At 49.3% G+C, this 22,398-nt stretch overlaps 1 protein-coding gene across 14 annotated transcripts in view; it reads right to left on the bottom strand.

Moving 5' to 3' along the window:
- Positions 1 to 15,804, bottom strand: part of PCDH17 (protocadherin 17) — a 143,040-nt gene extending 127,236 nt beyond the window's left edge. For 12 of the 14 annotated variants that reach the window (XR_014525562.1, XM_083501086.1, XM_083501093.1 and 9 more), the window contains exon 1: positions 10,522 to 13,179. Coding sequence is in view for 13 of the 14 variants with exons in the window: in XM_083501086.1 (XP_083357212.1) it covers positions 10,522 to 13,122 (2,601 nt within the window). In the remaining variant the exon portion in view is untranslated. Of the gene's footprint in view, positions 1 to 10,521 lie in introns of all 14 variants that reach the window. The other 2 variants (XM_083501088.1, XM_083501094.1) reach the window with 2 other exon arrangements.
- Positions 15,805 to 22,398: the final 6,594 nt, after the last annotated feature.

Here is a 22,398-nt window from a genome sequence, read left to right as displayed (position 1 = left end):
TATTAGGAGAAATGCGCGCATGCACACACAGACACACACACACAGAGCATATAAATGCTCATACACTCTTAAAACAAAATATCTCCAGCTGATGCAAAATTAGATCAAATTCAATTTAAGACTGGAGAAGTGAGAAACTGAGAGAAACTAAAATCAACAGATTTCTCCATTCCTTGTCAAAATGTCACTCCTCATAAAAGCACCTCCTGTTCTACCAAGCCGAAGACTCATAGCTATGGATAGACCTCTCCTCCCACTAACAGTGGAAATGGGTCCATTTATATTGATTTGGACATCTCCTGCATATACTGAATCTAATTTAAGACTAGTCTCATTCTTAATTGACAGCGCCACACTCCTTATGGTGCCAACACAAGTCCCTCCCTGCCACAGAGTATAGAGCCGTGGGTGGCAATGACACGCCCTACCACAGGCTTCTCTTTCCAAAGCTTACTAAAGCAAGAGGTGCTGGTGAGGGCTGGCAGGCGTCAAATCCAACAATATCTAGGAGGCACTGCTTTGGCTACCAGGAAGCAGCCAGGGAAGCCAGGAACGGTGGGAACTACATTTTCTATGGTTCCTGTTGGCCCTGGTCACTGCTGCACACGCTTACAGCAGGGTGCAGGATCTGAAGCACCAGTGAAGAACCTCCAGCCCACCAGCCTAATTGGACATGACCCAGCAAAGAGCTAAATTGGGCCTGAGAGGACATTTCCCCCCAAACACATCCACCTGGCCCACACCAGACGTCATACATGACATTATGTAGGGGCAAGTAAAGAAGATGAGGTGGCAAATAAATCACTGAGATGCTGATTGTTTCTTGGCAGACGGGGCTGTCAGAGAGCTCCACGGGGACCATCTGCACTGATGAGGTTCTCAGCAAACTGCTTGTATTCAATCCTCTTGCAAACGAACAACAAAGGCACCCATCAGCTGATTGGCACTGAGAGCTATACCAGATCAAATAGCACACACTGGACAGATGCCCTGCACAAAGGCAAACCTAAGTCAGATGTTGCTAACCTAAAGCAAGAGCAGATCAATCCAAGGATCTTTCTTAGCACAGCTGACACCTTACATGAAGAAGTCAACCTATACAGAAAACTGTGGGTGCAAACGGATATGGATAGAATACCTACTGCAGTGGTACCTCGGGTTACATACGCTTCAGGTTACAGATGCTTCAGGTTACAGACTCCACTAACCCAGAAATAGTACCTCGGGTTAAGAACTTTGCTTCAGGATGAGAACAGAAATCGTGCTCCAGCGGCGTGGCAGCAGCAGGAGGCCCCATAAGCTAAAGTGGTGCTTCAGGTTAAGAACAGTTTCAGGTTAAGAATGGACCTCTTGAACAAATTAAGTACTTAACCCGAGGGACCACTGTATTGCACTATCCAAAGTGTTTCCCCCCCCAGAGTCTGTCTAATTTTGTTTGTTTGTTTACTGAATTTATATACTGCCCTATATCCAGAAGCCTCAGGGCGGTTCACAGAGTAAAAACAGAATATAAAACCACAAAATACATAATTAAAACAAAAACAACCCAATACCCCCCCCCACAAAATACAGATGAACCTGCATACTGGATACGCAAAAGGAATACATGCTGCCTAGGACCACAACTACCAGTTTCTTCCCATATTGCTGGTCAGCCACACATGCTGTTGTGCCTGAGTATCTCTGGTGCTTGGAAATAGTTTTACTGAATAACATTTTCAGCCCACAGAACTGCTCTTTATCTAGAGAACACCAATAGTGTCACCGTGGATTTAATGAAGGTGCTTTCATTTCAAATGCACCATTAATCCTCCATTCTCACAAAAGCAGTATGTCCCTTCTTGGCTTCTTATCTTGTAGCTTCACTATCAATGTTGCAACAATCTCCCTCAAACCATGGCAGCAATGAAACCCCTCCCAGCAATTGATCGTGGTGCTGTGACGCCTTGGAGGCTGCACATACATCACAGCTATGGGGAAATTGCTGAGTCTTGTTAAGGAGAAGGAAGAAGACAGGAGGACCTGCATGGATAGGTCAGGTAGCCAAGGAATGCAGATCATAAAGGAAGTGAGTTGAAGAATGACGGGGTAAAGGCAAAAACATGTCTGAGAAAAACCACACATAAGATCTAGAGAAGTGAGGCTGGATGGCACTGAAGAAGGATGGAGACAGGCAAGAGCTGGAGAAGCTTAGACACTGCGTTTCAGGATCCAATAATGTATTGGCTTGCCAAGAGTTGACAGTTGTGTAGAAGCTGGGATTCTGCCAGATCTGCCTTCTCATTGCAGCTACACTGTGACACTTGCAGTCCAAAGCAGGCTGTGGGAGCCAAGGGGAAGTAGGGTAGAGAACTGAATTGGACATATTGATTTGAACGGACCATCTGTCATTCACTGCAAACTTCTAGTATGCATTCTTTCAAAGTTCTCAAACTTTGAGGGTTCCTCAGTTAACACAATGGGAAAATCTATTTAAGCCTTCAGCACATAGTCCTCAGAGTCAATCTCCAGAACCAATTTTCCCCTCCAGGAAGGCTGGCTTTCCAATTCCCCATCTGCAAAGCATAAGGAAATGGAAACTAAAGTGCAATCCCAACTGGGTTATTGTGGGCAGCCAAAATGGGTTCAGACTGAAGACCTGGTGGAGAGGTCTGCTCTAATGGTTTCTAAAGCAATTGGTCAGGAAGCCAGGATAGGTGGTCTTTGAGAAAGAGCAAAGTGTTTTGGCTTGGCTAAGTGGGCTTTGTCATGGTGATCGACAACTTGTTCAAGCTGGGCTTAGCAGGCTTCATTTAGGGCTAAACATGGTATTATATTAAATGCAAGATCACACTGAATGTACTGGTATTTTTGTGTGTTTTAAGCGGGAGCCATGGGAAGCCTCCTTCAGGACGGGAACTGAAGAGAGGGAGTTATTCCTCCCCCCCCCCCATAAAGCACAGCTTCCCTCCCACAGCAAATAGCTGCTTCCTGATCATATCATTACCCTTGTGGCTGATTTTTAAAATATACATTAAAATGATCATTTATTTGACATAATTTATAGTTGCCCACTTAAAATATACTGACAATTCTTTGTAAAGCATCTATTCCAGATCTGAGGCTTCTCAGTACAATTTCTGGATAGTAATGGACTTTGCTTTGTCCATGGAGTTTTCTTGGCAGGGATACTGGAGTGGCTTGCCGGTTCCTGCTCCAGGTGGATCACGTTTGGTCAAAACTTTCCACTATGACCTGTCCATCTTGGGTGGCCCTGCACGGCATAGCTCATAGCTTCTCTGAGTTATTCAAGCCCCTTCGCCAGGGCAAGGCAGTGATCCATGAAGGGGATCCCATGGACAGAAGTGCCTGGCACGCTCTGGTCTATGGGGTCACGAAGAGTCGGACACGACTAAACGACTAAACAATGGACTTTGCTAAAAAAACAAGAAATCTCAAGTTCAAATCTTGTCTTTGACATAAAATCACTAGGTGGCTTAACACAGATCCCTGGCCTGGTTCAGACAATCACAACACAAAAACCACAGCTGAGGGGGTTGGGAATGAGCTGTGGAAAGACTTGGATTCAGGTACTTCCTTTCCTCTCTGCTAGAGGAGCAGCTTAAAAGCTGCACATTGCACCCAAACTTAGGGAACTGTGGTTTCTTCTTACCAAAATTAGTTTAAACAAACCACAACCAGTGGGAGAGATGAGAAGCAGGACTCATTTCATCAGCTCTGCAAGAAAGACCAGCTCATCAGGCACTTCCTGCTCTTGAACGGTTTATATGCCAGCTGAGATAGCATTTTACAGTCATTCTGAATGTTCTTTATATAGACTGTTTCTGAGAAGGTCTGACTATCATATTTGGGTGAAATATTGTTTCAACGAACCCCTTCTGTTCTTGGAAGACAGAACAAGGATTTTCACTAGCGCAGTGGAGCTTTCCCCCCTTTGCTCCCCCACATCTACTCGGGGGGTTGCAACAACCCCCAAACAGCATGCGAGGGAATGAGAGGGGAGGATGATCCATCAGATAGGTGGAAATGCAGGGGCTGGTGGAACAATCTCCTTGCCGCTACACTGAATTCCACTTGTATTATTTGGTCCCATGAGGTCTTCATAGTAATTACAACAAAATGGTGATACTATGCACTCCTCCTAGGCATGCATACTGAAAAAGGGGAAATCTGTGGTCCTCCAGCTGCCATCAGCCCCAAGCAGAATAGTACAATTCTTGCACTGAATGTGGAAGTCACATTAAAACATCTGGGCCTGACTTCTGAGGAAACCTCCTTCAGCACATGCTGCATGAGTTCTGGGACACAGGCCCTCATTATTTTTCAAAACAGGACTATCAGCCAGAGATCCAGGCAGCTAGTGAATTTCATTAACTCCTGTTACCTGAAAATTGCTACACACATGAAGGATAAAAACAAAATTAAGAAGTATGTGGCAAATTTGGTAGTGGATTTTTCAGTGCGTAACATAAACACAGCATCTTAAAAAAGAAGAATTCTCCCCCTTTCCTGTTGCTGTGTCCTCAGGCTCTATTAAGCCTTCTCAGAACAGACACACTGAAGTTTCTAACAGCAAGCAATGCAACAATAGCACATATAGATGAACAGCATGAACACAGCTTATGGGTTTTTTCTTCCCCCCCGAAGTCTCTTCTCTTCTCAGATGCTACTAGGGACACCTGGTGATGAGGTTGCATTGGGATTTGACAGTAATCTGTCAGCACATCGTAAACATCAGGTGCCTGGAAGTATTATGAACGATCTGTACTTTATCTTAAAATGTTACAGGACTGCCTACCACAGCAAACCGTGGCGATTCTCAGCTTGAGAGTTTCTTGCAAAATGGCCTTTTTTGTTGCCACTGCTCAATAAAAATCTGCAGCCGTGGTTCTCTTATTCTGTCTCCACTCTTGCTATATTTACAAATCTCTCCGCACCAGATCACAAGTACAATCGTAAATATTCTCTATGATCATCAGCACGACTTGCATATGTAGATAGTTTTCAATGCTGCTGTCATGTCACTTTAAAGAACCTATATCTGCTGCTTTCCCTTTATCCATCAACTCTTTCATCTTTCTGAAAATGTAGAGAAAAAGAAAGAGTGGCTTGTTTGCCAGAAGTAAAAAAAACACACCCCAAAAACAAGCCTTTTGTGTGTGACTGTTAGCATGAAATTACTGCACTTATCCACACAAGTTTTCTTCTTCTGATTTTACATGCAAGGATGCTTATATCTGAAAGAAACAGAACAAATCCCTGTTTGCCTTACTTAAGTGACTTGGGTCTGTATAAGAACTTAAGAACTGTCCAGCAGGTTCAGATGAAGGTTACAAACAGGAAACAACAGGGCGGGGGGAATCAGTTATAATTAGCCATGTAATGAGAAAAGCTTACACATAATATGCCTTCTGGATTTTATTTTTTGGGTATTCATCAAGCCCTGGACATCCAACTGGGAAAGGGCCTAAAGGATGTAAGGAGTCTGGCGCTCCTGAAGGTTCCCAAGTTGTTAAGGGTTTTGTAGAATAATGCAAGAACCCTGAACTTGGGGAAGTCACTCTCTCCCCAGCCTCCTCAGCCCAGAGTAACCTCACAATAATAGGAGTACGTAATACTATATTACACACCCAAAATAAGGGTGAGTTGAAGCTCTACTTTTTCTCTCATGCAATCCCCTCTGGTTTACCTGAACATGAAAACCAGCCACCATGGATCATTCCCTCCTAGAGCCAGTTCCCTAACCAAGAAAGGTTCATCCTTGCTAGTATTCCTGTTTCTGTGGGAGCTTGTTCTAAAAGGGGTGGAAATGGATCAGAACTCCTCGCTCCTGCAATTTCCATGTTGTGCTGCCTTTTAGATTTCATGATTTATAACACAATAACTGTTCCAGATGCATAGTATTACAAAATGTAGTCTGTTCTGCAATCATGCAAAAAGGAAATAAACACCCAGAGAGTTTTACTAGTAGATCTTTTTTTGGGGGGGGGGTTAACAGTTTGTTCTGAAGACTAAAAAGCATGGAGATTTAAAGAGTTCACAGTTACAAATGTATGGGGGTGAGCGATTGGGGTTCCCTTTTTAAAACACATCCCAAAAAACATTTGAACTATTTTAGCACTTTGGCTGTTGTGGTTCCTACTAAAATTTGAATTTGAGGTATCAACATCAGGTGCACTGATAACTTTCTACACTTGGATTATTTGCCACTGTGAAAAGAAAAAGACACAGAAATCCAACACATCAGTTACTTTTCCTTGTGCAGGGAGATTTTTATTTTTCCCCATGGGAAAGAATTCAAACATGAGATTCCTCCACCTGCAGCCTGATGTGATATAGTCCCAGAAAAGCTGTGCCATACCATATGACTGTGACACTTGTGCAGCCGGCTAATAACGCAGTCGCTTACCTTTTAAAGCCCCTGTTACTGTATTTGAGGGAAAGAGTATTATTTCACGCTAGTGCCGGCATCTTGAGGCATCCTGGCCTGCTGAGACTATGTGGGTCGAGAGTCGTATTCATTTCTGAGGAAGTATTTTTATTTAACTCCCTTAACCTGGGTTTCTAGCACTGGTCCATCTGTACCATTGCATGAAATGGGGCAATTCAACGAGCCTTTCCCTATCCTAGCATTTTCAAGCCAAAAATGGAGGAAAGTGACATTTCTGCCCAAGAAAAAACAGGAGAAGCTTCACAGGAGGTAGTTAAGCAGGGGCTGGATGGCCAACTGCAGCTCCCACACGGAACATGAGGCTGGAGCAGAAGCTCTAAGATTCTGTCCTAAGCTCCAGGATGGAGGTTTCCATTACTAGCTGCAGATTGGAAGTAGCTCCTCAACTTGTACCCAAGGAGCCTCATACCCACAACCCACAGAAATTAGTCACCTACCACTTGATTGAAATATCTGTTTCGAGAACATGTAACGCCAGGGGCACTATTACTTATGGCCTAAACCTTGGGGCCCCTGATTTTCCCAGGTGGAAAAAAGGAGGGAAAATTTAGTCTGCTGACTCCATAATCCCCTCTGCCACACCATGTTACAGATCCTGCAGTTAGTTCCCATCCATGGTTAGCATTTTATTACATATATACAGAAACCACAGAACACCTTTTTAAGGGAGGAAATTCCTCTTTCAGTTTTATATAAATTTCAGGACAGAAAGATATTATGCAGTATTACAATGTAAAAAGGAAAACAAGTCATGTTTGCCACCTGGGATTTTACACTACATTAAAATCTTTAATGATTCAGCACCATCAATACATGTGTTATTTGCTCTAGACGGATATTACATGGTTTTAGCAAAATATAATTCTCTAAGATTTAAGTAACTATTACACTAGATAAAAATGGTTTTGGAGAGGGTGGGTTTTAGAGGGCTTGGTATTCTAATTACTCCATTTTACATTTTTAAGACAGACATGATCTAGACAAATGCCACTAGGAAAAAAAATATCCATTTTAAATGCATGAATTATAAATCAAATTACCTTCCGTTCTGCCCTAACCTGATATTCTTCCTCCAAGTGTCACTTTTTGTTAAAATCAATTTCAAATTTTGAGTATTGCTCAGCTCACCTAATTGATAGCAACACACATTCATGATAAGCATAAAATGAAATTGTTTCTGTAATACAACTCAATAGTGGGAATTGAAGAATCGTTCACAGTGACCTTGCAAGGGGGTTTGCAGTTATTAAAAGACATAACTCTGCTGGATCAGTGACGGCAGTATTTGGGCCTAAGGCTTGCCAGATATCAGCACCCCGCCTCAGCACAGCAATTGGAGATTAGGCCACCATAATGACGTACCAGGGAAGTGTGGATGGCAACCTATTATATGGGCGGGGGGGGGCATGCTGGAGGCCCACAGGATTCCTTTTGGTGGAGACAGCTTCTGCTCTCCCCTCAACATTGGTTCCAAGAGCCGCACTCCCCACCCCCAGGAATGAACAACAGCCTGTTCACCTACATAGGAACTTGAAACATGAGCCATTCAGCGACACCATTCGAGTGGGAGTTCAAAATGGGTATGGGCACATTTTGTGTTCTGTTTCTTGGTGACACTGGAGTGTGACGAAGTGTAACTTGCAGCGGGACAGAATGTAATTGGGCCTTCTGAAGCCCAATTCCACACATGTTTACTCAGAAATAAATCCCCTTAATGTCAATGGATCTTACTCCACATATGTTTGCTGCGAGAGGCAGAAAGACAGAAAAGAGCAGCAACCTTAAGTATATGAAATCATGCAGAAATGAAACTCTCAAACCCATTATAATTTCTTTTCAGTGCACCAAGAGCAAGAGAGCAACTTTCCCCATTAAGCCTGGAACATAAATGAGTCTCTGTCACTTCTGATACACTTAGATCATTCCCCTGTGACTCAGAACAGCATATTAGAAGCAACCCGGGACAAAACATACGACACTGGCAACGCGTTTAGCAGCCATTATCCAGCTCCTGCACAAGGTTGTTTTGTCATAGGCAAACATCATTCCATAACTACCACTATTTGTACACAGAAGAAAACAAACCCAGGGCAAGTCCTGTTCCATAGGGCTTAGACCCAATCTACTCATCATGCAGAATAAATGAAGGGGTGGAACTTTGAAATGTACCGCTTCAAAGTTTAGGTGAGGGTGGGTCATGCTTTTTATGCTCCCTGCATGTAATAGACCAGCACATCAACAAGAGCTGAATCCCAATGTATATAGTATTTTACTACCATGCAGAGAGCTTGCATAAAACAGTGTTTGAAAAAAATATGACACCCCCCCACCTGCAAACCAAAGTGGAACAATCTAGAATGCAACCACTTCATCCTGAATTAGGTGTAGATTGACTCTGAGTAGCCTGAGACACACCCCAGTGAAGTCCTCAGGTTTCAGCAAAACTGAGCTCAAACTTAAGCCTCCTGGTCCAGGCTATGGAGATGCCATCTATAGCCTACAACAGTCCTCTGAAATAACAAGGGCATGATTTCGAAATACTGAGACCCTGGGAGATGACTTCCATAGAATCATTATTCCAAACCAATGATCTTCCCCCTTGAAGAATATAGTTTCCTTCTCTGAATTAAAACCAATAACCAATGCACAACATCCCACCCTCGTTTGCAAGTAAAGAGAGGAGTGGCATGCAACCCACCCCAAGTTGAGCATGTTTAAATTAGTCATTACAGGTGGACAGTTGTGCATATGCTTCAGTCTCTACTAGACTTGAAAAGTAATTAATTTTAGCTGGATCATTGCCATTCCACAAACATCTGCCATCAGTTTCAGGTAAAAGCATAATGTGGCCCCACATGTACTTGCACCATAAAAATTAAACCATTTCAGAGCAGATTTACACATACATGTACACTACTAGACAGTTTAACAATGCAACCCTTGATAAACGCTGGCTGAATGGCTGAACTGACTCCACTGAAAAGCACTACAGTCAAGAGAATGTACACTATTAAAATGTTATCCATTGTATTCAAACTCTGATGATCCATTCATACATGCAAGTCACCATTTGATTTGCTGCCATCAAATGAGGAGCACGCACACCTGCCGAGTCAGCCTGAAGTCCTTGGCTACAAGGCAAAAATCAAAATGTCGATTCATGCCAAGAATAAGTATTGTGCCTTCGCTTCCTTTTTATTTATTTGTTTGTATATTTGAATCCCATGAAGTGGAGCTAGACATATAAATTAAACATATATTCTCAATCCAGTTGAAGTTAAGCACAATCCGAGCCAAGGGGAGAATAAAGGCACGTGGCTAAAACCTTTTCTGTGGAATTTCAAAGTGTTTAACTTTCATCAGATAGTAGCAATCTAGCAAATCTCACTGCAGAATTTATGTCTCTTTTAACTGCTTAGTTCTTTTGGTCATGAAGAAAAAGTGGCAAGGGCACACAGTACTCTTATGTCAAAAATAAATATTATGTGTACAGTATATCTCTGTGTACAGATATATTTAATAGGACATTCTAAACATGAAAACATACGTTTGCAAACAGAATTCACCTTGACATACACGAATGGAGAGCTACATACACTGCATCTGCAAATTTCCTCAAATCAAACCCCATATATGTAGATATATTTTTTTATTAAACTGAACAATATCTACCATCTCCACTTAGCAGCGAGGGATAGGCCTACCCATTTTCCCTGGGAATATTACAGTGAAACCTCAGACAAAGCACCTCTGCCGGCCAATTTCCAGCTCTGAGAAACTTGATCAAACATAGTGGTTCTAGGTCTAAATGTGCACCAGTTTCACAGTACCATAATGCTTCATTGGTCTGCCATTTTTATTTTTTTTTAATTTTGCTGACCTAAGTTCCAATCAACCTGCTACCAATGAACTGAAACAAGAATCAGGCCCAAATGTGGGCAGGTTTTTGAACCCTGAGCCAACCCATCTTGGGGGGTGGCTGGAGAGAGGCCTCTCAGCAGGTTTCACTGCAGACCTAAAATGCAACTGGGCAGGGAGGGAGTTTTGGGTCATTTCTAAAAGTCTCCTACCTGAATTATGGACATCCGGCTCGGGGGAGCCTCACTGGCGTTAGTCCCTTGCCCTGTGAAGCTGGTGTGGCACCCCACGTGGCCCTGCGGCACAGTCAGGTTGTTGGAGGCAGGTTTCAGGTACATCACCTCCGACCTGGGCGAGCTCAGGGGCAGCCGGGTCTGGTAGTCAAAGTACATGGGGGACGTGGCCAAGGAGGGGCTGCTGACCACGTTCATGACATTGAGGGGCCCCCGGCTGTCCTCCCCTTCACTGGGCACGAGCATGATGTCGTTCTTGCTAATCTTCTTCTTCTTGCCCTTGCTCCCGCCGCTGCCTCCTCCCCCCCCTCCGCCACCGCCCCCTCCACCCAGCTGGGGGTGGCTGTACTCAGCAATGCGGCAGTTGTAGGTGCGGATCTCCTTGTTCTCGCGCTTGCACTTCACGGCAATGGTGATCATGGCAGCCAGGAGGATGATGGAAACAGTGCTCAGGGTGACGATCAGAGGCAGGGACAGGTCCCAGTGGGGTCGCCTGTGCTGCTCGCCATTCACCTGGGGCTCACCTGCTTCAGGCAGAGGTCCAGCCAAGGCCCGCACAATCAGCTTGGCCACTGCGGAAAGGCTGGGCTTTCCGTGGTCACTGACCTTGACCACGAGCTCAGCCACAGGGCTCAGCTCTTCCCAGTAAGGGTGCAGTGTGCGGATCTCCCCACTGGTCGGGTCCATCTCAAAGAGGTGCTCCTCGTTGCCTTCCACAATCTCGTAGGTGAGGCGCCCACTTTCCCCAAAATCGCTGTCCATGGCACGGACAGTGCCCACGGGATACCCAACGCCAGCGTTCCGCGGGACCTGGAGCTCGGCGGTGTCATTGATGAGGGCTGGCAAGACAATGAGAGGAGCGTTGTCGTTGACATCGAGGACAGTGACGCGGACGGTGGCGTTGCTCTCTCGGTGGGGGGAGCCAGAGTCTTTGGCCAACACATGGAACTCAAAGTGCTTGGTCTGCTCGTAGTTGAAGCTACGCAAGGCATAGATGGCGCCATTGGTGGGGTTGACGGAGACATAGGTGTAGATGGAGACGTCCCCCACGTGCCCTGGCAGGATGGAGTAGGACACTGTGCCGTTCTGCCCCAGGTCTGGGTCCTTGGCCAGCACAGAGCCCAGGTACTCCCCGGGGATGTTGTTCTCAGGGACCTGCAGCACGTAGAGGCTCTTACTGAAGCGGGGAGGGTTGTCGTTCTCGTCCAGGATCCTGACAGAGAAGGATTTGGTGGAGTTGAGTGGAGGGCTGCCCCCGTCTCGAGCCAGGATGGTGACATTGTACTCGTCCTGCACCTCTCTGTCCAAAGGCCGGTCTGTCACCACGGTGTACAAGTTGTCATAGTTCTCCTCTAGGGTGAAGGGCACGGCCCCGTCCCCCCCGCTGCCATCCCCTTGCACCCGGCACTGCAGCTGCCCGTTTTTGCCCGAGTCACGATCCGTCACTCTCACCAGGGCGATAACGGTGCCGGGAGGAGCCGCCTCGCTCAGCGCCCCTTGGCGCACCGAGACGAAGCCGATGGTGGGCGCGTTGTCGTTGCGGTCGACGAGGCGCACGGTGACTTTGCAGTGGGCCGGGATGGGGTTGGGCCCCAGGTCGCGCGCCTGCACGTCGATCTCCACGAGGCCGCCCTCCTCGTAGTCCAGGTTGCCCTTGACGCGGATCAGGCCCGTCTGCGGGTCGATGCTGAAGAGCTCGCGGACCCGCTCGGGCGCGTAGCCGCTGAAGGAGTAGAGCACCTCGCCGTTGGTGCCCTCGTCGGCGTCGGTGGCGTTGAGGTCGATGACGGCCGTGCCCAGCGGCGCGTTTTCGGGCAGCTCCACCACGTAGGAGGCGGCCTCGAAGACGGGGCTGTTGTCGTTGGAGTCGATGAGGCGCACGTTGAGCTGCACGGTGCCCGAGCGCGGAGGGTCGCCGCCGTCCAGCGCCGTCAGCACCAGCGTGTGGTGGCTCTGCTCCTCGCGGTCGAGCGGCTTCTGCACCACCAGCTCGGGGAACTTGGTGCCGTCGCCGCGGGCCTTGACGTCGAGCGAGAAGAGGCCGTAGTCGTCGCGGGTGAGCAGGTAGGTGCGCAGCCCGTTCTCGCCGGCGTCCGGGTCGTGGGCGCTGGCCAGCGGGAAGCGGGTGCCCGGCGCCGCGTTCTCGGAGATGTCCAGGTCCACCTGGTCCGACGGGAAGGCGGGCGCGTTGTCGTTCAGGTCCTGGATCTCCACCTTGATCATGCAGATCTCCTGGTCGTTGGCGAAAACCTCGAGCGACAGCTGGCACTTGGCGCTCCGCCGGCACAGCGCCTCGCGGTCCAGGCGCTGCTTGGTGTACAGCAAGCCGCTCTCGCCGTCCACGTCCAGCAGGTGCGGCGCCGAGTTCTCCAGCACGCGGAAGGTGGACTTGGCGCCGCGGGCGCGCTCCAGGGACGGCAACCCGCCGCCCGCGCCGGGCTGCAGCCGGGCATCGCGGCCGATGTTGCCGATCACCGTGCCGGCGCCCTGCTCCTCGGGCACCGAGTAGTTCAGGTTCTTGAGCGCCAGGGCAGGCAGAGCCCAGCACAGCAGCAGGCAGCAGGCCGAAAGGGGCCACATCCCCGGGCGCGCCGACCAAGCCCCCCGACGAGGCCGCCCGCTCTGCCGCCGCTCCCCGCCGCCTCGCTCAAGTTCCAGGACCTGTTGCTCGCCAAGATCCGCGCAGACCCGCCAGCCCCACCATGGAGGCAGCGCGCGGGCGGGCGGGCAGGCGGGCGGCTCCCCCTTGCTGCGTCCAACTTCGGGGCGCGAGCGGGGCGGAGAGAATAATGCAGACCCACGCAGCCTCTTTTCTGGAGCCGAAGCAGAAATCTCCTCAAATGCCGGGACTTGAGGGCGAGCGGGCGCGCGTGCTCTCACGGAAGCGCTTCCTCGCTCCAAGGCGCCTGGCCCAGAAGCGCAGCCCCGCCAGCGCGGCCAGGGAGGGGCGAGCAGCCGCCGGGCGGGGAGGGGGCCGCAGTCGCTCGGCCAAGACTTGCGCGGCGGCGGCGGGGAAGCGACGCCTGACGGCTCCGGCTGCCGGTTTCCTCAGCGAGCCTCTTGCTGCAGTCGCCGATGCAATCTCGCCGGCTGCGCTGCTGCCGAGCGCCGCATCTCTCAGGCTGGACCCGCCGCCCGCCTGGCCGCCTCCTGCGGCGCCAGAAATACTCTTCTCAGTCGGAGGGGAGGCAAAGCGCGGTGTCCAGAAGCCCCCGAAAGAGCCGGGTCTCTGCAGGTTTGTAGGTCCTACACACCAGATCCTCCTCCGGGAGGAAGAGGGAGAGAGAGATGATTCAGAGCCCGCCACGGCCGCTCCTCCTCCGGATTTGCAGTGGGTCTCTCGGCAAAACGAGACCGGGAGGGGGTGTCAGTTGAAAAAAGAAAAAACCAGCCGCCGGCCCCGTCAGAGGCACGCCGGGGGTTGCTGCGCCTGGGCGATCGGGAGGAGCCGCCGCCGCCGCCGCTGCTCGTGGCGCCGCCGCCGCCACCGCGACGAGCCCCTCGCCCGCCCGCCCGCCCGCCTCTCGCTGCTGCCTCTGTGCGTGTCTGCGAGAGCTCTGCACTTTCCTCGCTGCAGTTTAATTTCAGTTTGCCTGCCTCGCTCTGTCTTGGCCGTCAAGAGGAAATCAACAGGCAACCCATGGCTGGGCGCGTAGAATGGAAGGGGGGAGGGGGGAAGCGAGAGGTGGGCGCTGTGTGTGTGTGTGTGTGTGTGTGAGAGAGAGAGAGAGAGAGAGAGGCGCACACGAAGTCTCTCCCTAAAAGGGAAAACAGCCTTTGCATTCACGAAGCAGCGCCTTCAATCGCCCCTCTCTTCTTCCTCGCGCCTCCATCTCCTCCCCACCGCAAATGCCACTTTTGTCCTCTTCACCGAGTAGAGCTCACACAGCTTGGCTAAAAAAAAATATTTTCGAATCCTTTTATTTAAAAAAAATGCTCCCAGAAACTGGGAGGGAAAATCATGAGGCTGCAGCAGCTACGGCTCTTCGCTGCATTTTACAAGCTTTTTAAAGAAATACGTGTCTGTGGAGCGACAGCAAAACGGGGAGAGATTTTTAGGGGGGGGAGTTGGCTGGCGGGAGGGGCGGTTATTGCTGGTGGATGAAGGGTCTTTAAAACAAACACACGCACAACTCCCTCCCTTGGACTGGATGTCAGGATTTCACAGAGCAGTCTTTACTCTCCCCCGGCTGTCGTCCATGGAAGCCAGAGCCAGAATTGCAGGTGTTTCGAAGCGTCTGGGTGAGTCAAAGCTCGCCGAGCAAAAACAGAAAGCACAGAGCACCCAGTCAGTAGCGCCTCACGTTGCTCCGGGGCAGGCGAGAGTTACAGCTTCCAGGGCTCTGGACACACAAGACACCCCCCCCCCGGCAGTCCGGGCTGCAGGATGCAATTCTACAGTCTCAGAAGCGCCGAGTGGGAGCAGGAAAAGAGGCTGCTTTTAAAAATAATGCCATTTGTTGCAATCCACGCAGAGCTGGGGGAGCCCAGGCGTGGGGAGGGTGCTGGCCTCGGCCCCTGGAGGTTGAAGGAGGATCCGAGAGGGCGAGAAGCAGCCTGGGACCCCCACCCCCACCGCTCTGGGATGCAAGGTTGCTGTGCCCCCTTGTTTTCCTGGGTATCACGTGTGATAGAAACACCCAGAGTTCAGATGGGGGGCGGGCGGGAGAGAAACACGCCGCACGCTCGCACTGCGCACACACGCAGTCTGAAAAGCCCAGCTCTGGCAAGTTTCGGCACTGCTTGGATGTACGTGAGAAGCAGTTGTCTTCTCTTGCTGTTATTTTGTATCTCTGTGTAAGTCCTGAGGAGGATCGACGGGCCAGGAGCGAATCCTGCAATCCGCTGGAAGGCGAAGGCTGCTTCGGTCGCTTCCCACGCCTGAAAGCAAAAAATCCTCTCGCGGGTGGGTCAGTGGGTCAAACCCCACGCGAAGCAGGAGGGCGCGCGGAGCCCGCAGCGAGCAAATCCATCCCGCTTCGATCCCGCAGCAGGTAGCGGCTGGGAAGACCGGAGGCAGATGCAACAGTTGGATGTAGCCAAGGAAGAGGAAGAGGAGGAGGACCGGCGGGGGCGCCTCCCCCTCCTCCCTTTCTGCAGCATTCGCCGGATGCAGCCGCAGCAGCCGCCGCCGCGCAGCCCGCGCTCGCTCCCTCGCTCGCTCGCTCTCTCGCGGGCTCCCGCCTCCGTCTTGCCGACTGACTCTATTCACCTCACGCCGCCGCTTAAACATTGATACTGATTTCTCGCCAGCCAATGGCGGAGGAGGCCGAGGGGCCGGCCTCCAATGAGGGGCGAGTGCCGGGCTGCCGCGGGGCGGGGCCAGAACCCCCCGGGCTTCGCTGTCATTGATGAGAAGGGAGTCGGAGGGGAGAAGCGGGATGGGGCGCGGGCGACGCGGCGCCTCCTTCTGCTCCGGGGGCTTTTTCTAGGGGGTGCGCCTCACGGTGTATGCAGCTCCCCCTCCCTTTCGCAGGGTCCACGTGCAGCCAGATTCGTCCACGTTCGCTTCTGTTTTGTTTAATCCGGATTTGCCATTTCCAAGAAACGCATGAGAAAACGCAACGCAAACCTGTTGCCAGTTTGCAGCGAGCAGCGCCCCATTGGGCATCTCTCGACAACACCCCTTGCCATCTTTCTTGACTGATGGCTGTTGCAAAATAAGGGGGGCAGTGGCGTAGCGTGGGTTGTCAGCACCCGGGGCAAGGCAAGTAATTTGCGCCCCCTAACCCTAACCCCCAGATGTTGCGCCCGGTGCGGCCGGCCCCCCCTGCACCCCCCACGCTACGCCACTGGGGGGGGGATTGAGGTTCCCACGGGTCCTTCTGCCCCCAGCCTAGGGGAAGGTATACTGGCCTGCCCCCGCCCTGCAAGGCATCCTTTGGATGAGGCTGGGGTGTGGGGGAGGCGAGGAGCTCCGCACTCTCTCCCTTGAGAAGCTGCGCGATTCAAGCAGTCGCGCAGTGGACGCGAGAGTGGCGCCATGGGAAGCACCTTTGGAGAAGGTAGCGGAGAGGTCACTGAACTACTCGCAAGGGTGCCAGCGCACCTCGGTCACCCTTTTGCAAAAGCGCAGCAAGGCGAAGATGATCCGATTCAGTCCCGCGCAAAGGGGCGGCACATAAACGCCTCCAAAGTCCCCTTTCTCCGCTACTCAAAGAGCGCAATGATTTGTACCAAGCCAACCCTCCTGAGGTTAAGGCGCGAATTTAAAATATTTTTAATCACCTAAAAGCTAGGTGCACTGGGGTCGGCGGGCAGGCAGCGGCGGAGACAAGGCTGCAGGTCTGTGGGGTGGCTCCCGAGGCACGCAGCTCTTCGCCAACTTTGGGCACTGTAATTGAGACAAAAGTTTCTGGTCCTCGTTGAGAAGGGAGGGGAGCTGAGATCCTGTAGACCGGTCTTCGGCACCCTGGTCTACAGCTCCCCTTTCTTCTCAATGAGGACCAGAAACAACAGCGGAGAACTGACTAGGCGTCGTGTTCCTCCCGGCTCTCCCAGTCCTAGTAGAGGTGTAAACGCATGGGGGGCCAAGGCTGCGCTGTTGCCCCAACTCGTCACTTGCTCTGGAAATCTCCCTTCAAGACACGTCAGGACTGGGTGGGGAAGGAAAGCATTGTGCGCCTGGCCAAGGGCGCTTTCTTCATTATTCCTGCTAAGGCTAAGCCCTGCCCTGGCATGGAAAGAAGGCCTTAAGCCCCTTACACTTGGGATGCCCGCCCCCCCTTAATTCCTCGTTGCCACGCAAGTCTTCAGTAGCGGGAGGGGGAATCCGCACACCACCGTGCCTTATTGTACCCAGGAAGGGGATTTCCCCAGGTGCACCCTGTCCTCCACCAGGACTAAGAGAATGAAGAAAGGTCCAAGGCAGAAAGGAGAACGCCTCGCTCGCTTTGCCTCCTGCGCGATCTCGAGAGAAGCAAACCTGGCAGCAGAGGAGGGCTGGGACTCCCCCCAGGAAGAGAAGGCGGGGAGGCGCGCAGGGTCGCCTTCTGGGCCTCCCTCCGCTGCGGTTGGAGGTGTTAGTTGTGAACAACAAACTTGCAGGGAAATAACGCGCGCAGACTCGCCCTCGCCCCTTCCAGGAGGCATTTGGGGAAAGGTGAACGTTTTTGATTGCTTAAAGCATTGATCTCGATTCATAAATACTAAAGTCAGGTTGCCATTTATAAATTGTGAATGACTCCCGCGTGAGAGACTGACATGAATCACTTAAGGATGGGAGGGAGGAAGAGAATATCAGATTGTGAGGGCAATTACAAAAGCCCCTGGAAATTATCTAAAGGGCCGGGATTTTTCTTTCCTTTTTTCTTTTTTTCTGGGGCTTGGCAGATTTCTCCAAGGATAACTGCTGGGACTCTTCTCGAGCGACGCTGTTCATACTTCATAAATCTCAGTCCGAGACGCGTCTTGGGAGGATTTGCATTCCGGTTCCTGTCCTCCTCCAGACGCTTCCCCAGCCAAGCCCCCTCGGCAGCCCCCAAATGGACAGCTAGCCGTGCAGGACGGCGCTGCTGCTGCTGCTGCTGCTGCTGCTCGCCATTATCAAGCCGATACAGAACTGTGCAAAAAGAAAGGAGGAAAAGCGCGCGAGCGTGGGGCGGGGGCAGAGAAATGGGAACAAAACCCACAAATGCGCATCACGTCCTGCATGCATCCAGCACTGAGCCGCACCGGAGAAGACTGAAACTCAGGATGCGATTGGCTGAGAAAGGATCTCCCAGGATCATAATCAGATCCTGGGCTGCGCGGTGGGGAATGCCTCCTGCTGCAGCGCCCACGCCTCTTTCCCTCGCTCAGCCAGTCACGCAACTTTGCAAATTCATACAACAACAACAACAACAACAACAACAACAACAACAACAACAACAACAACAACAACGTCTATTCAGATAAAACTGCGAGCCGCGGGAGGGTGCTCCATCTGCGCTGCTGCTTGCGGTGGTTGCAAGGCACCTTGCAAAGTTTGGCCGTGTTTTATCTTCTCCATAGGAAGGGGGGGGGGAGCCGCCTTGCGATGAGGCTGTGCCTCCCTCTAGTGCGCAGAGCCAGTAGCACGGCCTTGGGGGCATGTTCGCTGGCAAGGAGCAAAGGATGCCCTGGACCAGGCGCAGCGGGTGGCGCCTCAAAGACTACTGAAACGGGCAGGTGGTGCACGCTCGGTAGTGCTCAGTGCTGCACGCTCATTCGCACCACAGAGTGGTTTCAGCTTTTTTAAAAAAAGTTAGATGGGCTTTTATTTCTAGAGGTTAGAATGGTACTGAAGTTAGAATGGTACTGAGAAGGAGCAACCCAGTATGTGTTAATGGCATTGCCAATGTTAGGATGTCTGTGTTATCAACAACTGCTTTTCTGCATTTGATATCTCTCTGATGTTGCCTGTTTACAGCAGCCACCCCTCCTCTCCCAGGATAACATGTCATGCATCTGACAAAGGGAATGAATTCCGCAAAACCCATTACAGTATAAATGTGCTATGTTGGTCTTTAATGAACCAAAATGCTGTGTTGTTTCTAATGTCTATCAGGCTAAACCCTATAATTTATTTAGGAAATCTAGGAGGTTTTATAACTGAGAGGTGTAATGTTGTTCTACGTGCCTTTTTTTTCTTAACTCCCCCTCCCACAAAAGAAAAAAAATCTGTCACCACCACAGAATCTTCCACTACAAAGTAGTGGAACAGAGACATGATCCACATGGGATGAGCATCTTAATTATTGCAAAAAGCACATAGTTTAAATGGAGTTCCATTTAAACAAAGAAGAAGACCACTACCAAAAACAGCCACTGCCCAATTTTTTTTCATAGGGTTTATGGAAGTCTGACCAATCAGTTCTTTTGAGGAGGCAATGGGGTATGCTAGTTATTTGGTGAATTGCAATAGTTTTATTATCTATATAAACAGTTTTCAACAATGAAATACATATTTTCTTTTTTGTAATTTTCAAATTACAATCTTCATGGACCTCATCCTTTCAATGAAATCATTGGGAATTTGAGGCGAGATCCAATATAATGGGAGTGAGCATCTGGTCACGCAGTGGGGCTTCTACTTCTACCTCTGTATCAGTTTTGGAGGTTTGAGGAACCATCCAGAACTGATTTGGAGGGCACATGGAAGGCACATGTAGGGGGAAAATGAGAAACCAGAAGTCTTATTTTTCAAGTGGTTGTCCATAAGCAGGCAGACATCACTGGAAGTCACCCACAATTCCCTAGTAAATATTGGTTTTGTAGAATTTTCCCACCTCTTTTGTTTGCTTGCTCTGGATCAACTGATGTCGTTCCCCAGAATTCCATGCAAATTGCGTCAACATACATGCACACAAACATGTTTGTTGTGCTAAAGAAGTTGTGGCTGTTATCCAATGACTTTTCATCAGTAAATAAAGGTGCTACTGGTTTGCTGAAATTATTGAGTCATGTTTTTAAATAACCCTTTATGTTTCGTGCTTTATAGTGGTGCCACATATATAAACACATGAGGGGAATGGTATATTAATGTGGTTGAGGTGGACACTAAAAACGTGTGATGAATCTTATACTTCACTAGATCATCAAGTGATCTCCATGTGGAGAAAGCACTGGCAGCAAGCAAGCTTACACAAAGGCTTGAATTGAACACACAGGCTTTTCCCTGAACACATGAAGGTTAAAGGTGTGAGCATGAAGATCTGAAGGAGGCTTCTGCATGTGTTCAGTTGCACCTGCTTAGAAACCTCCATGCAACTGGGAACCTTTGCTTATCAGGGGATAATGGATGGGGGGATCTCTTACTGACAAAAATATTGCCATTTTGCTATCGTTTTTTGGAAAAAGGAAGAGCAGTTTTGTTTTAACATCACTGAAAACCAGCTGCCAGTGGCTCTTTAAGCATTTGTTGAAACAACCTTTTAGGTTACACTTTTGCTTGTGCTTTTTCGCCTCCTCAGTATTTGTATATTGTGTGAGTTTCGAGCGTAAACAAAAAATGGTAAAGAGCATACTGTAGATAAGCTTTCAAATTGTTATGTGGCATTTTACCCACATATCTGTCAAGTAAAAGGTTAGAATTTTCACTCTTCTGAGGAAAACATACCAATTAGCAGCGAGGCAATCCTGTTGTAAGCTTAAAGCTTGGGGGGAAAGTTTTGACATATTTGCAGATATAGTCGCTGCCATTTGTGGCCGCATAGTTCTATGATTAATCTTCTAGCTGACCCAGACTTTGTGGTGCCTGACATGCCTACTAGAAAAGGACACGATTCAGCCAAGCGTATGCACAATGCAGCATGATACTCAGATACGTTTACTCTGAAGTTGGGCACACTGGTGGGGGGATTAAATCCCTGTGACTTACATGTGTGGGGTGGATAACAAAAGAATTGGCTGGATTCAAAACTTGAGGCTTAGCACACTCTCCACCAGGAGGAGAGAACAGCACCAAAGTCCCCAGCTGGGGCTTCCCACCACTGCTCTGCATGCAGCCAGTCCATGACACATATGCTCCAAGGAAGCATGCGGAGGACTTTATCCCCAAAGCCACACAGAGATCAATGGGGAAATCAAGCAAATGCAGAAGTATCTCCTGTTGGAATAAAAGTGCTTCATTTTAACCTGGTGTTTTTAATTACTCTCTTTGTCATTGGAACCCCACAGCCAGGAAGTGCAACCATTCCCCTCCCACCAGATCCTCTCCCTGCGCCAAACTGGAATCGCGAGGGCAGCTGCCATTTCCTTCCAAGGAGGTACACCATTGTTCCCTGTGGAACACAAGTGCAAGGTTAGAAGCAGCACCACACTTGGCACTAGGAGCAGAGGGGAGGGAGAGGGCCAAGAAAGGCAGATGTGCTGCTCCATGGGAAAATGAGAGGACATTACCCTCCCACCTGCATTCGTGACTCTGCTTTAAAGTGTGCATTTATCTGCCTGTCCACATGAGCACTATGATGTTAGAAATGAGTAATCACAGCTAGGGTTGGACAGATGTCATTTCAGTTTCACATGCACTCCGTTTTAGGTTTGTTTCTTCCTATTTGCAGATACACACACACTTATACACACAGTATTTAAAACTTTGTTCACGTATTATATACGCTTTGTACACAATCTTCCCCTAAAATACACATTGTTTAAAATGCATTTCTTCCATAAAAGTCATGTTGTGCACATTAAAAAAACCCTGAAACAGTGTTGCAAAACTCAGAGAAGTGTGTAATCCAGTTGATTGCTGTGTTTCAGTTCATGTATAAGTTCTGGGCCAGAGAATCGGGTCAGTTCAAAACGCAAACTGAGCCAATTTCTCCCCCTACTCACAGCAGAAGTAGCCACAGAGTCCCCCATGAGACCCTCCCACAGTGCTACAGTTTATTTATTTATTAATTTATTTTGACAATTCATATGCCGCTTAATCATAGTCATCTTTAAGCAGTATGCAGGAGATGTAATATAATGAAACTAAATATCAATTAAAACTCTAAAATCAGAATTCAGTCTAAAAGCCTGCTGGAAGTTCTTCACAAGCATCTCAATACACAAATTATGCTGGTCTCAGGCCTCAGAAAAGGGCAAACTACTGCAAACAGAATGATCTTTTATAGGTACGGGAGTCATTTCCAGGTGCTCATTCAGCATTCATTCTGGTTTATTTGCCATTTATATGATGCTATGTTACCCAAAATTGCCACTGCAATTTTTTCTTTGTTTTGGCATTGGGTTTGTTGGGCAAGAGTGCCCAATTCACTTCAGCTGAGCACCCTGAATTTGTCAGGATGCAACTGATTCCCAGTCACAGAATAGTGACAGTTTGCAAAACGAGTGGCAACAAGAAATCTAGAAACTCAGAAAATACCAGAAACATTCTTGCCCACTAGTCAA

This window comes from Podarcis liolepis, assembly GCF_965112155.1.
Source record: "Podarcis liolepis genome assembly, chromosome: 4".
Taxonomy (NCBI): Eukaryota; Metazoa; Chordata; class Lepidosauria; order Squamata; family Lacertidae; genus Podarcis; species Podarcis liolepis.
The sequence above is the reverse complement of the archived record's forward strand: the minus strand, read 5'-3'. Positions and strand labels throughout refer to the sequence as shown.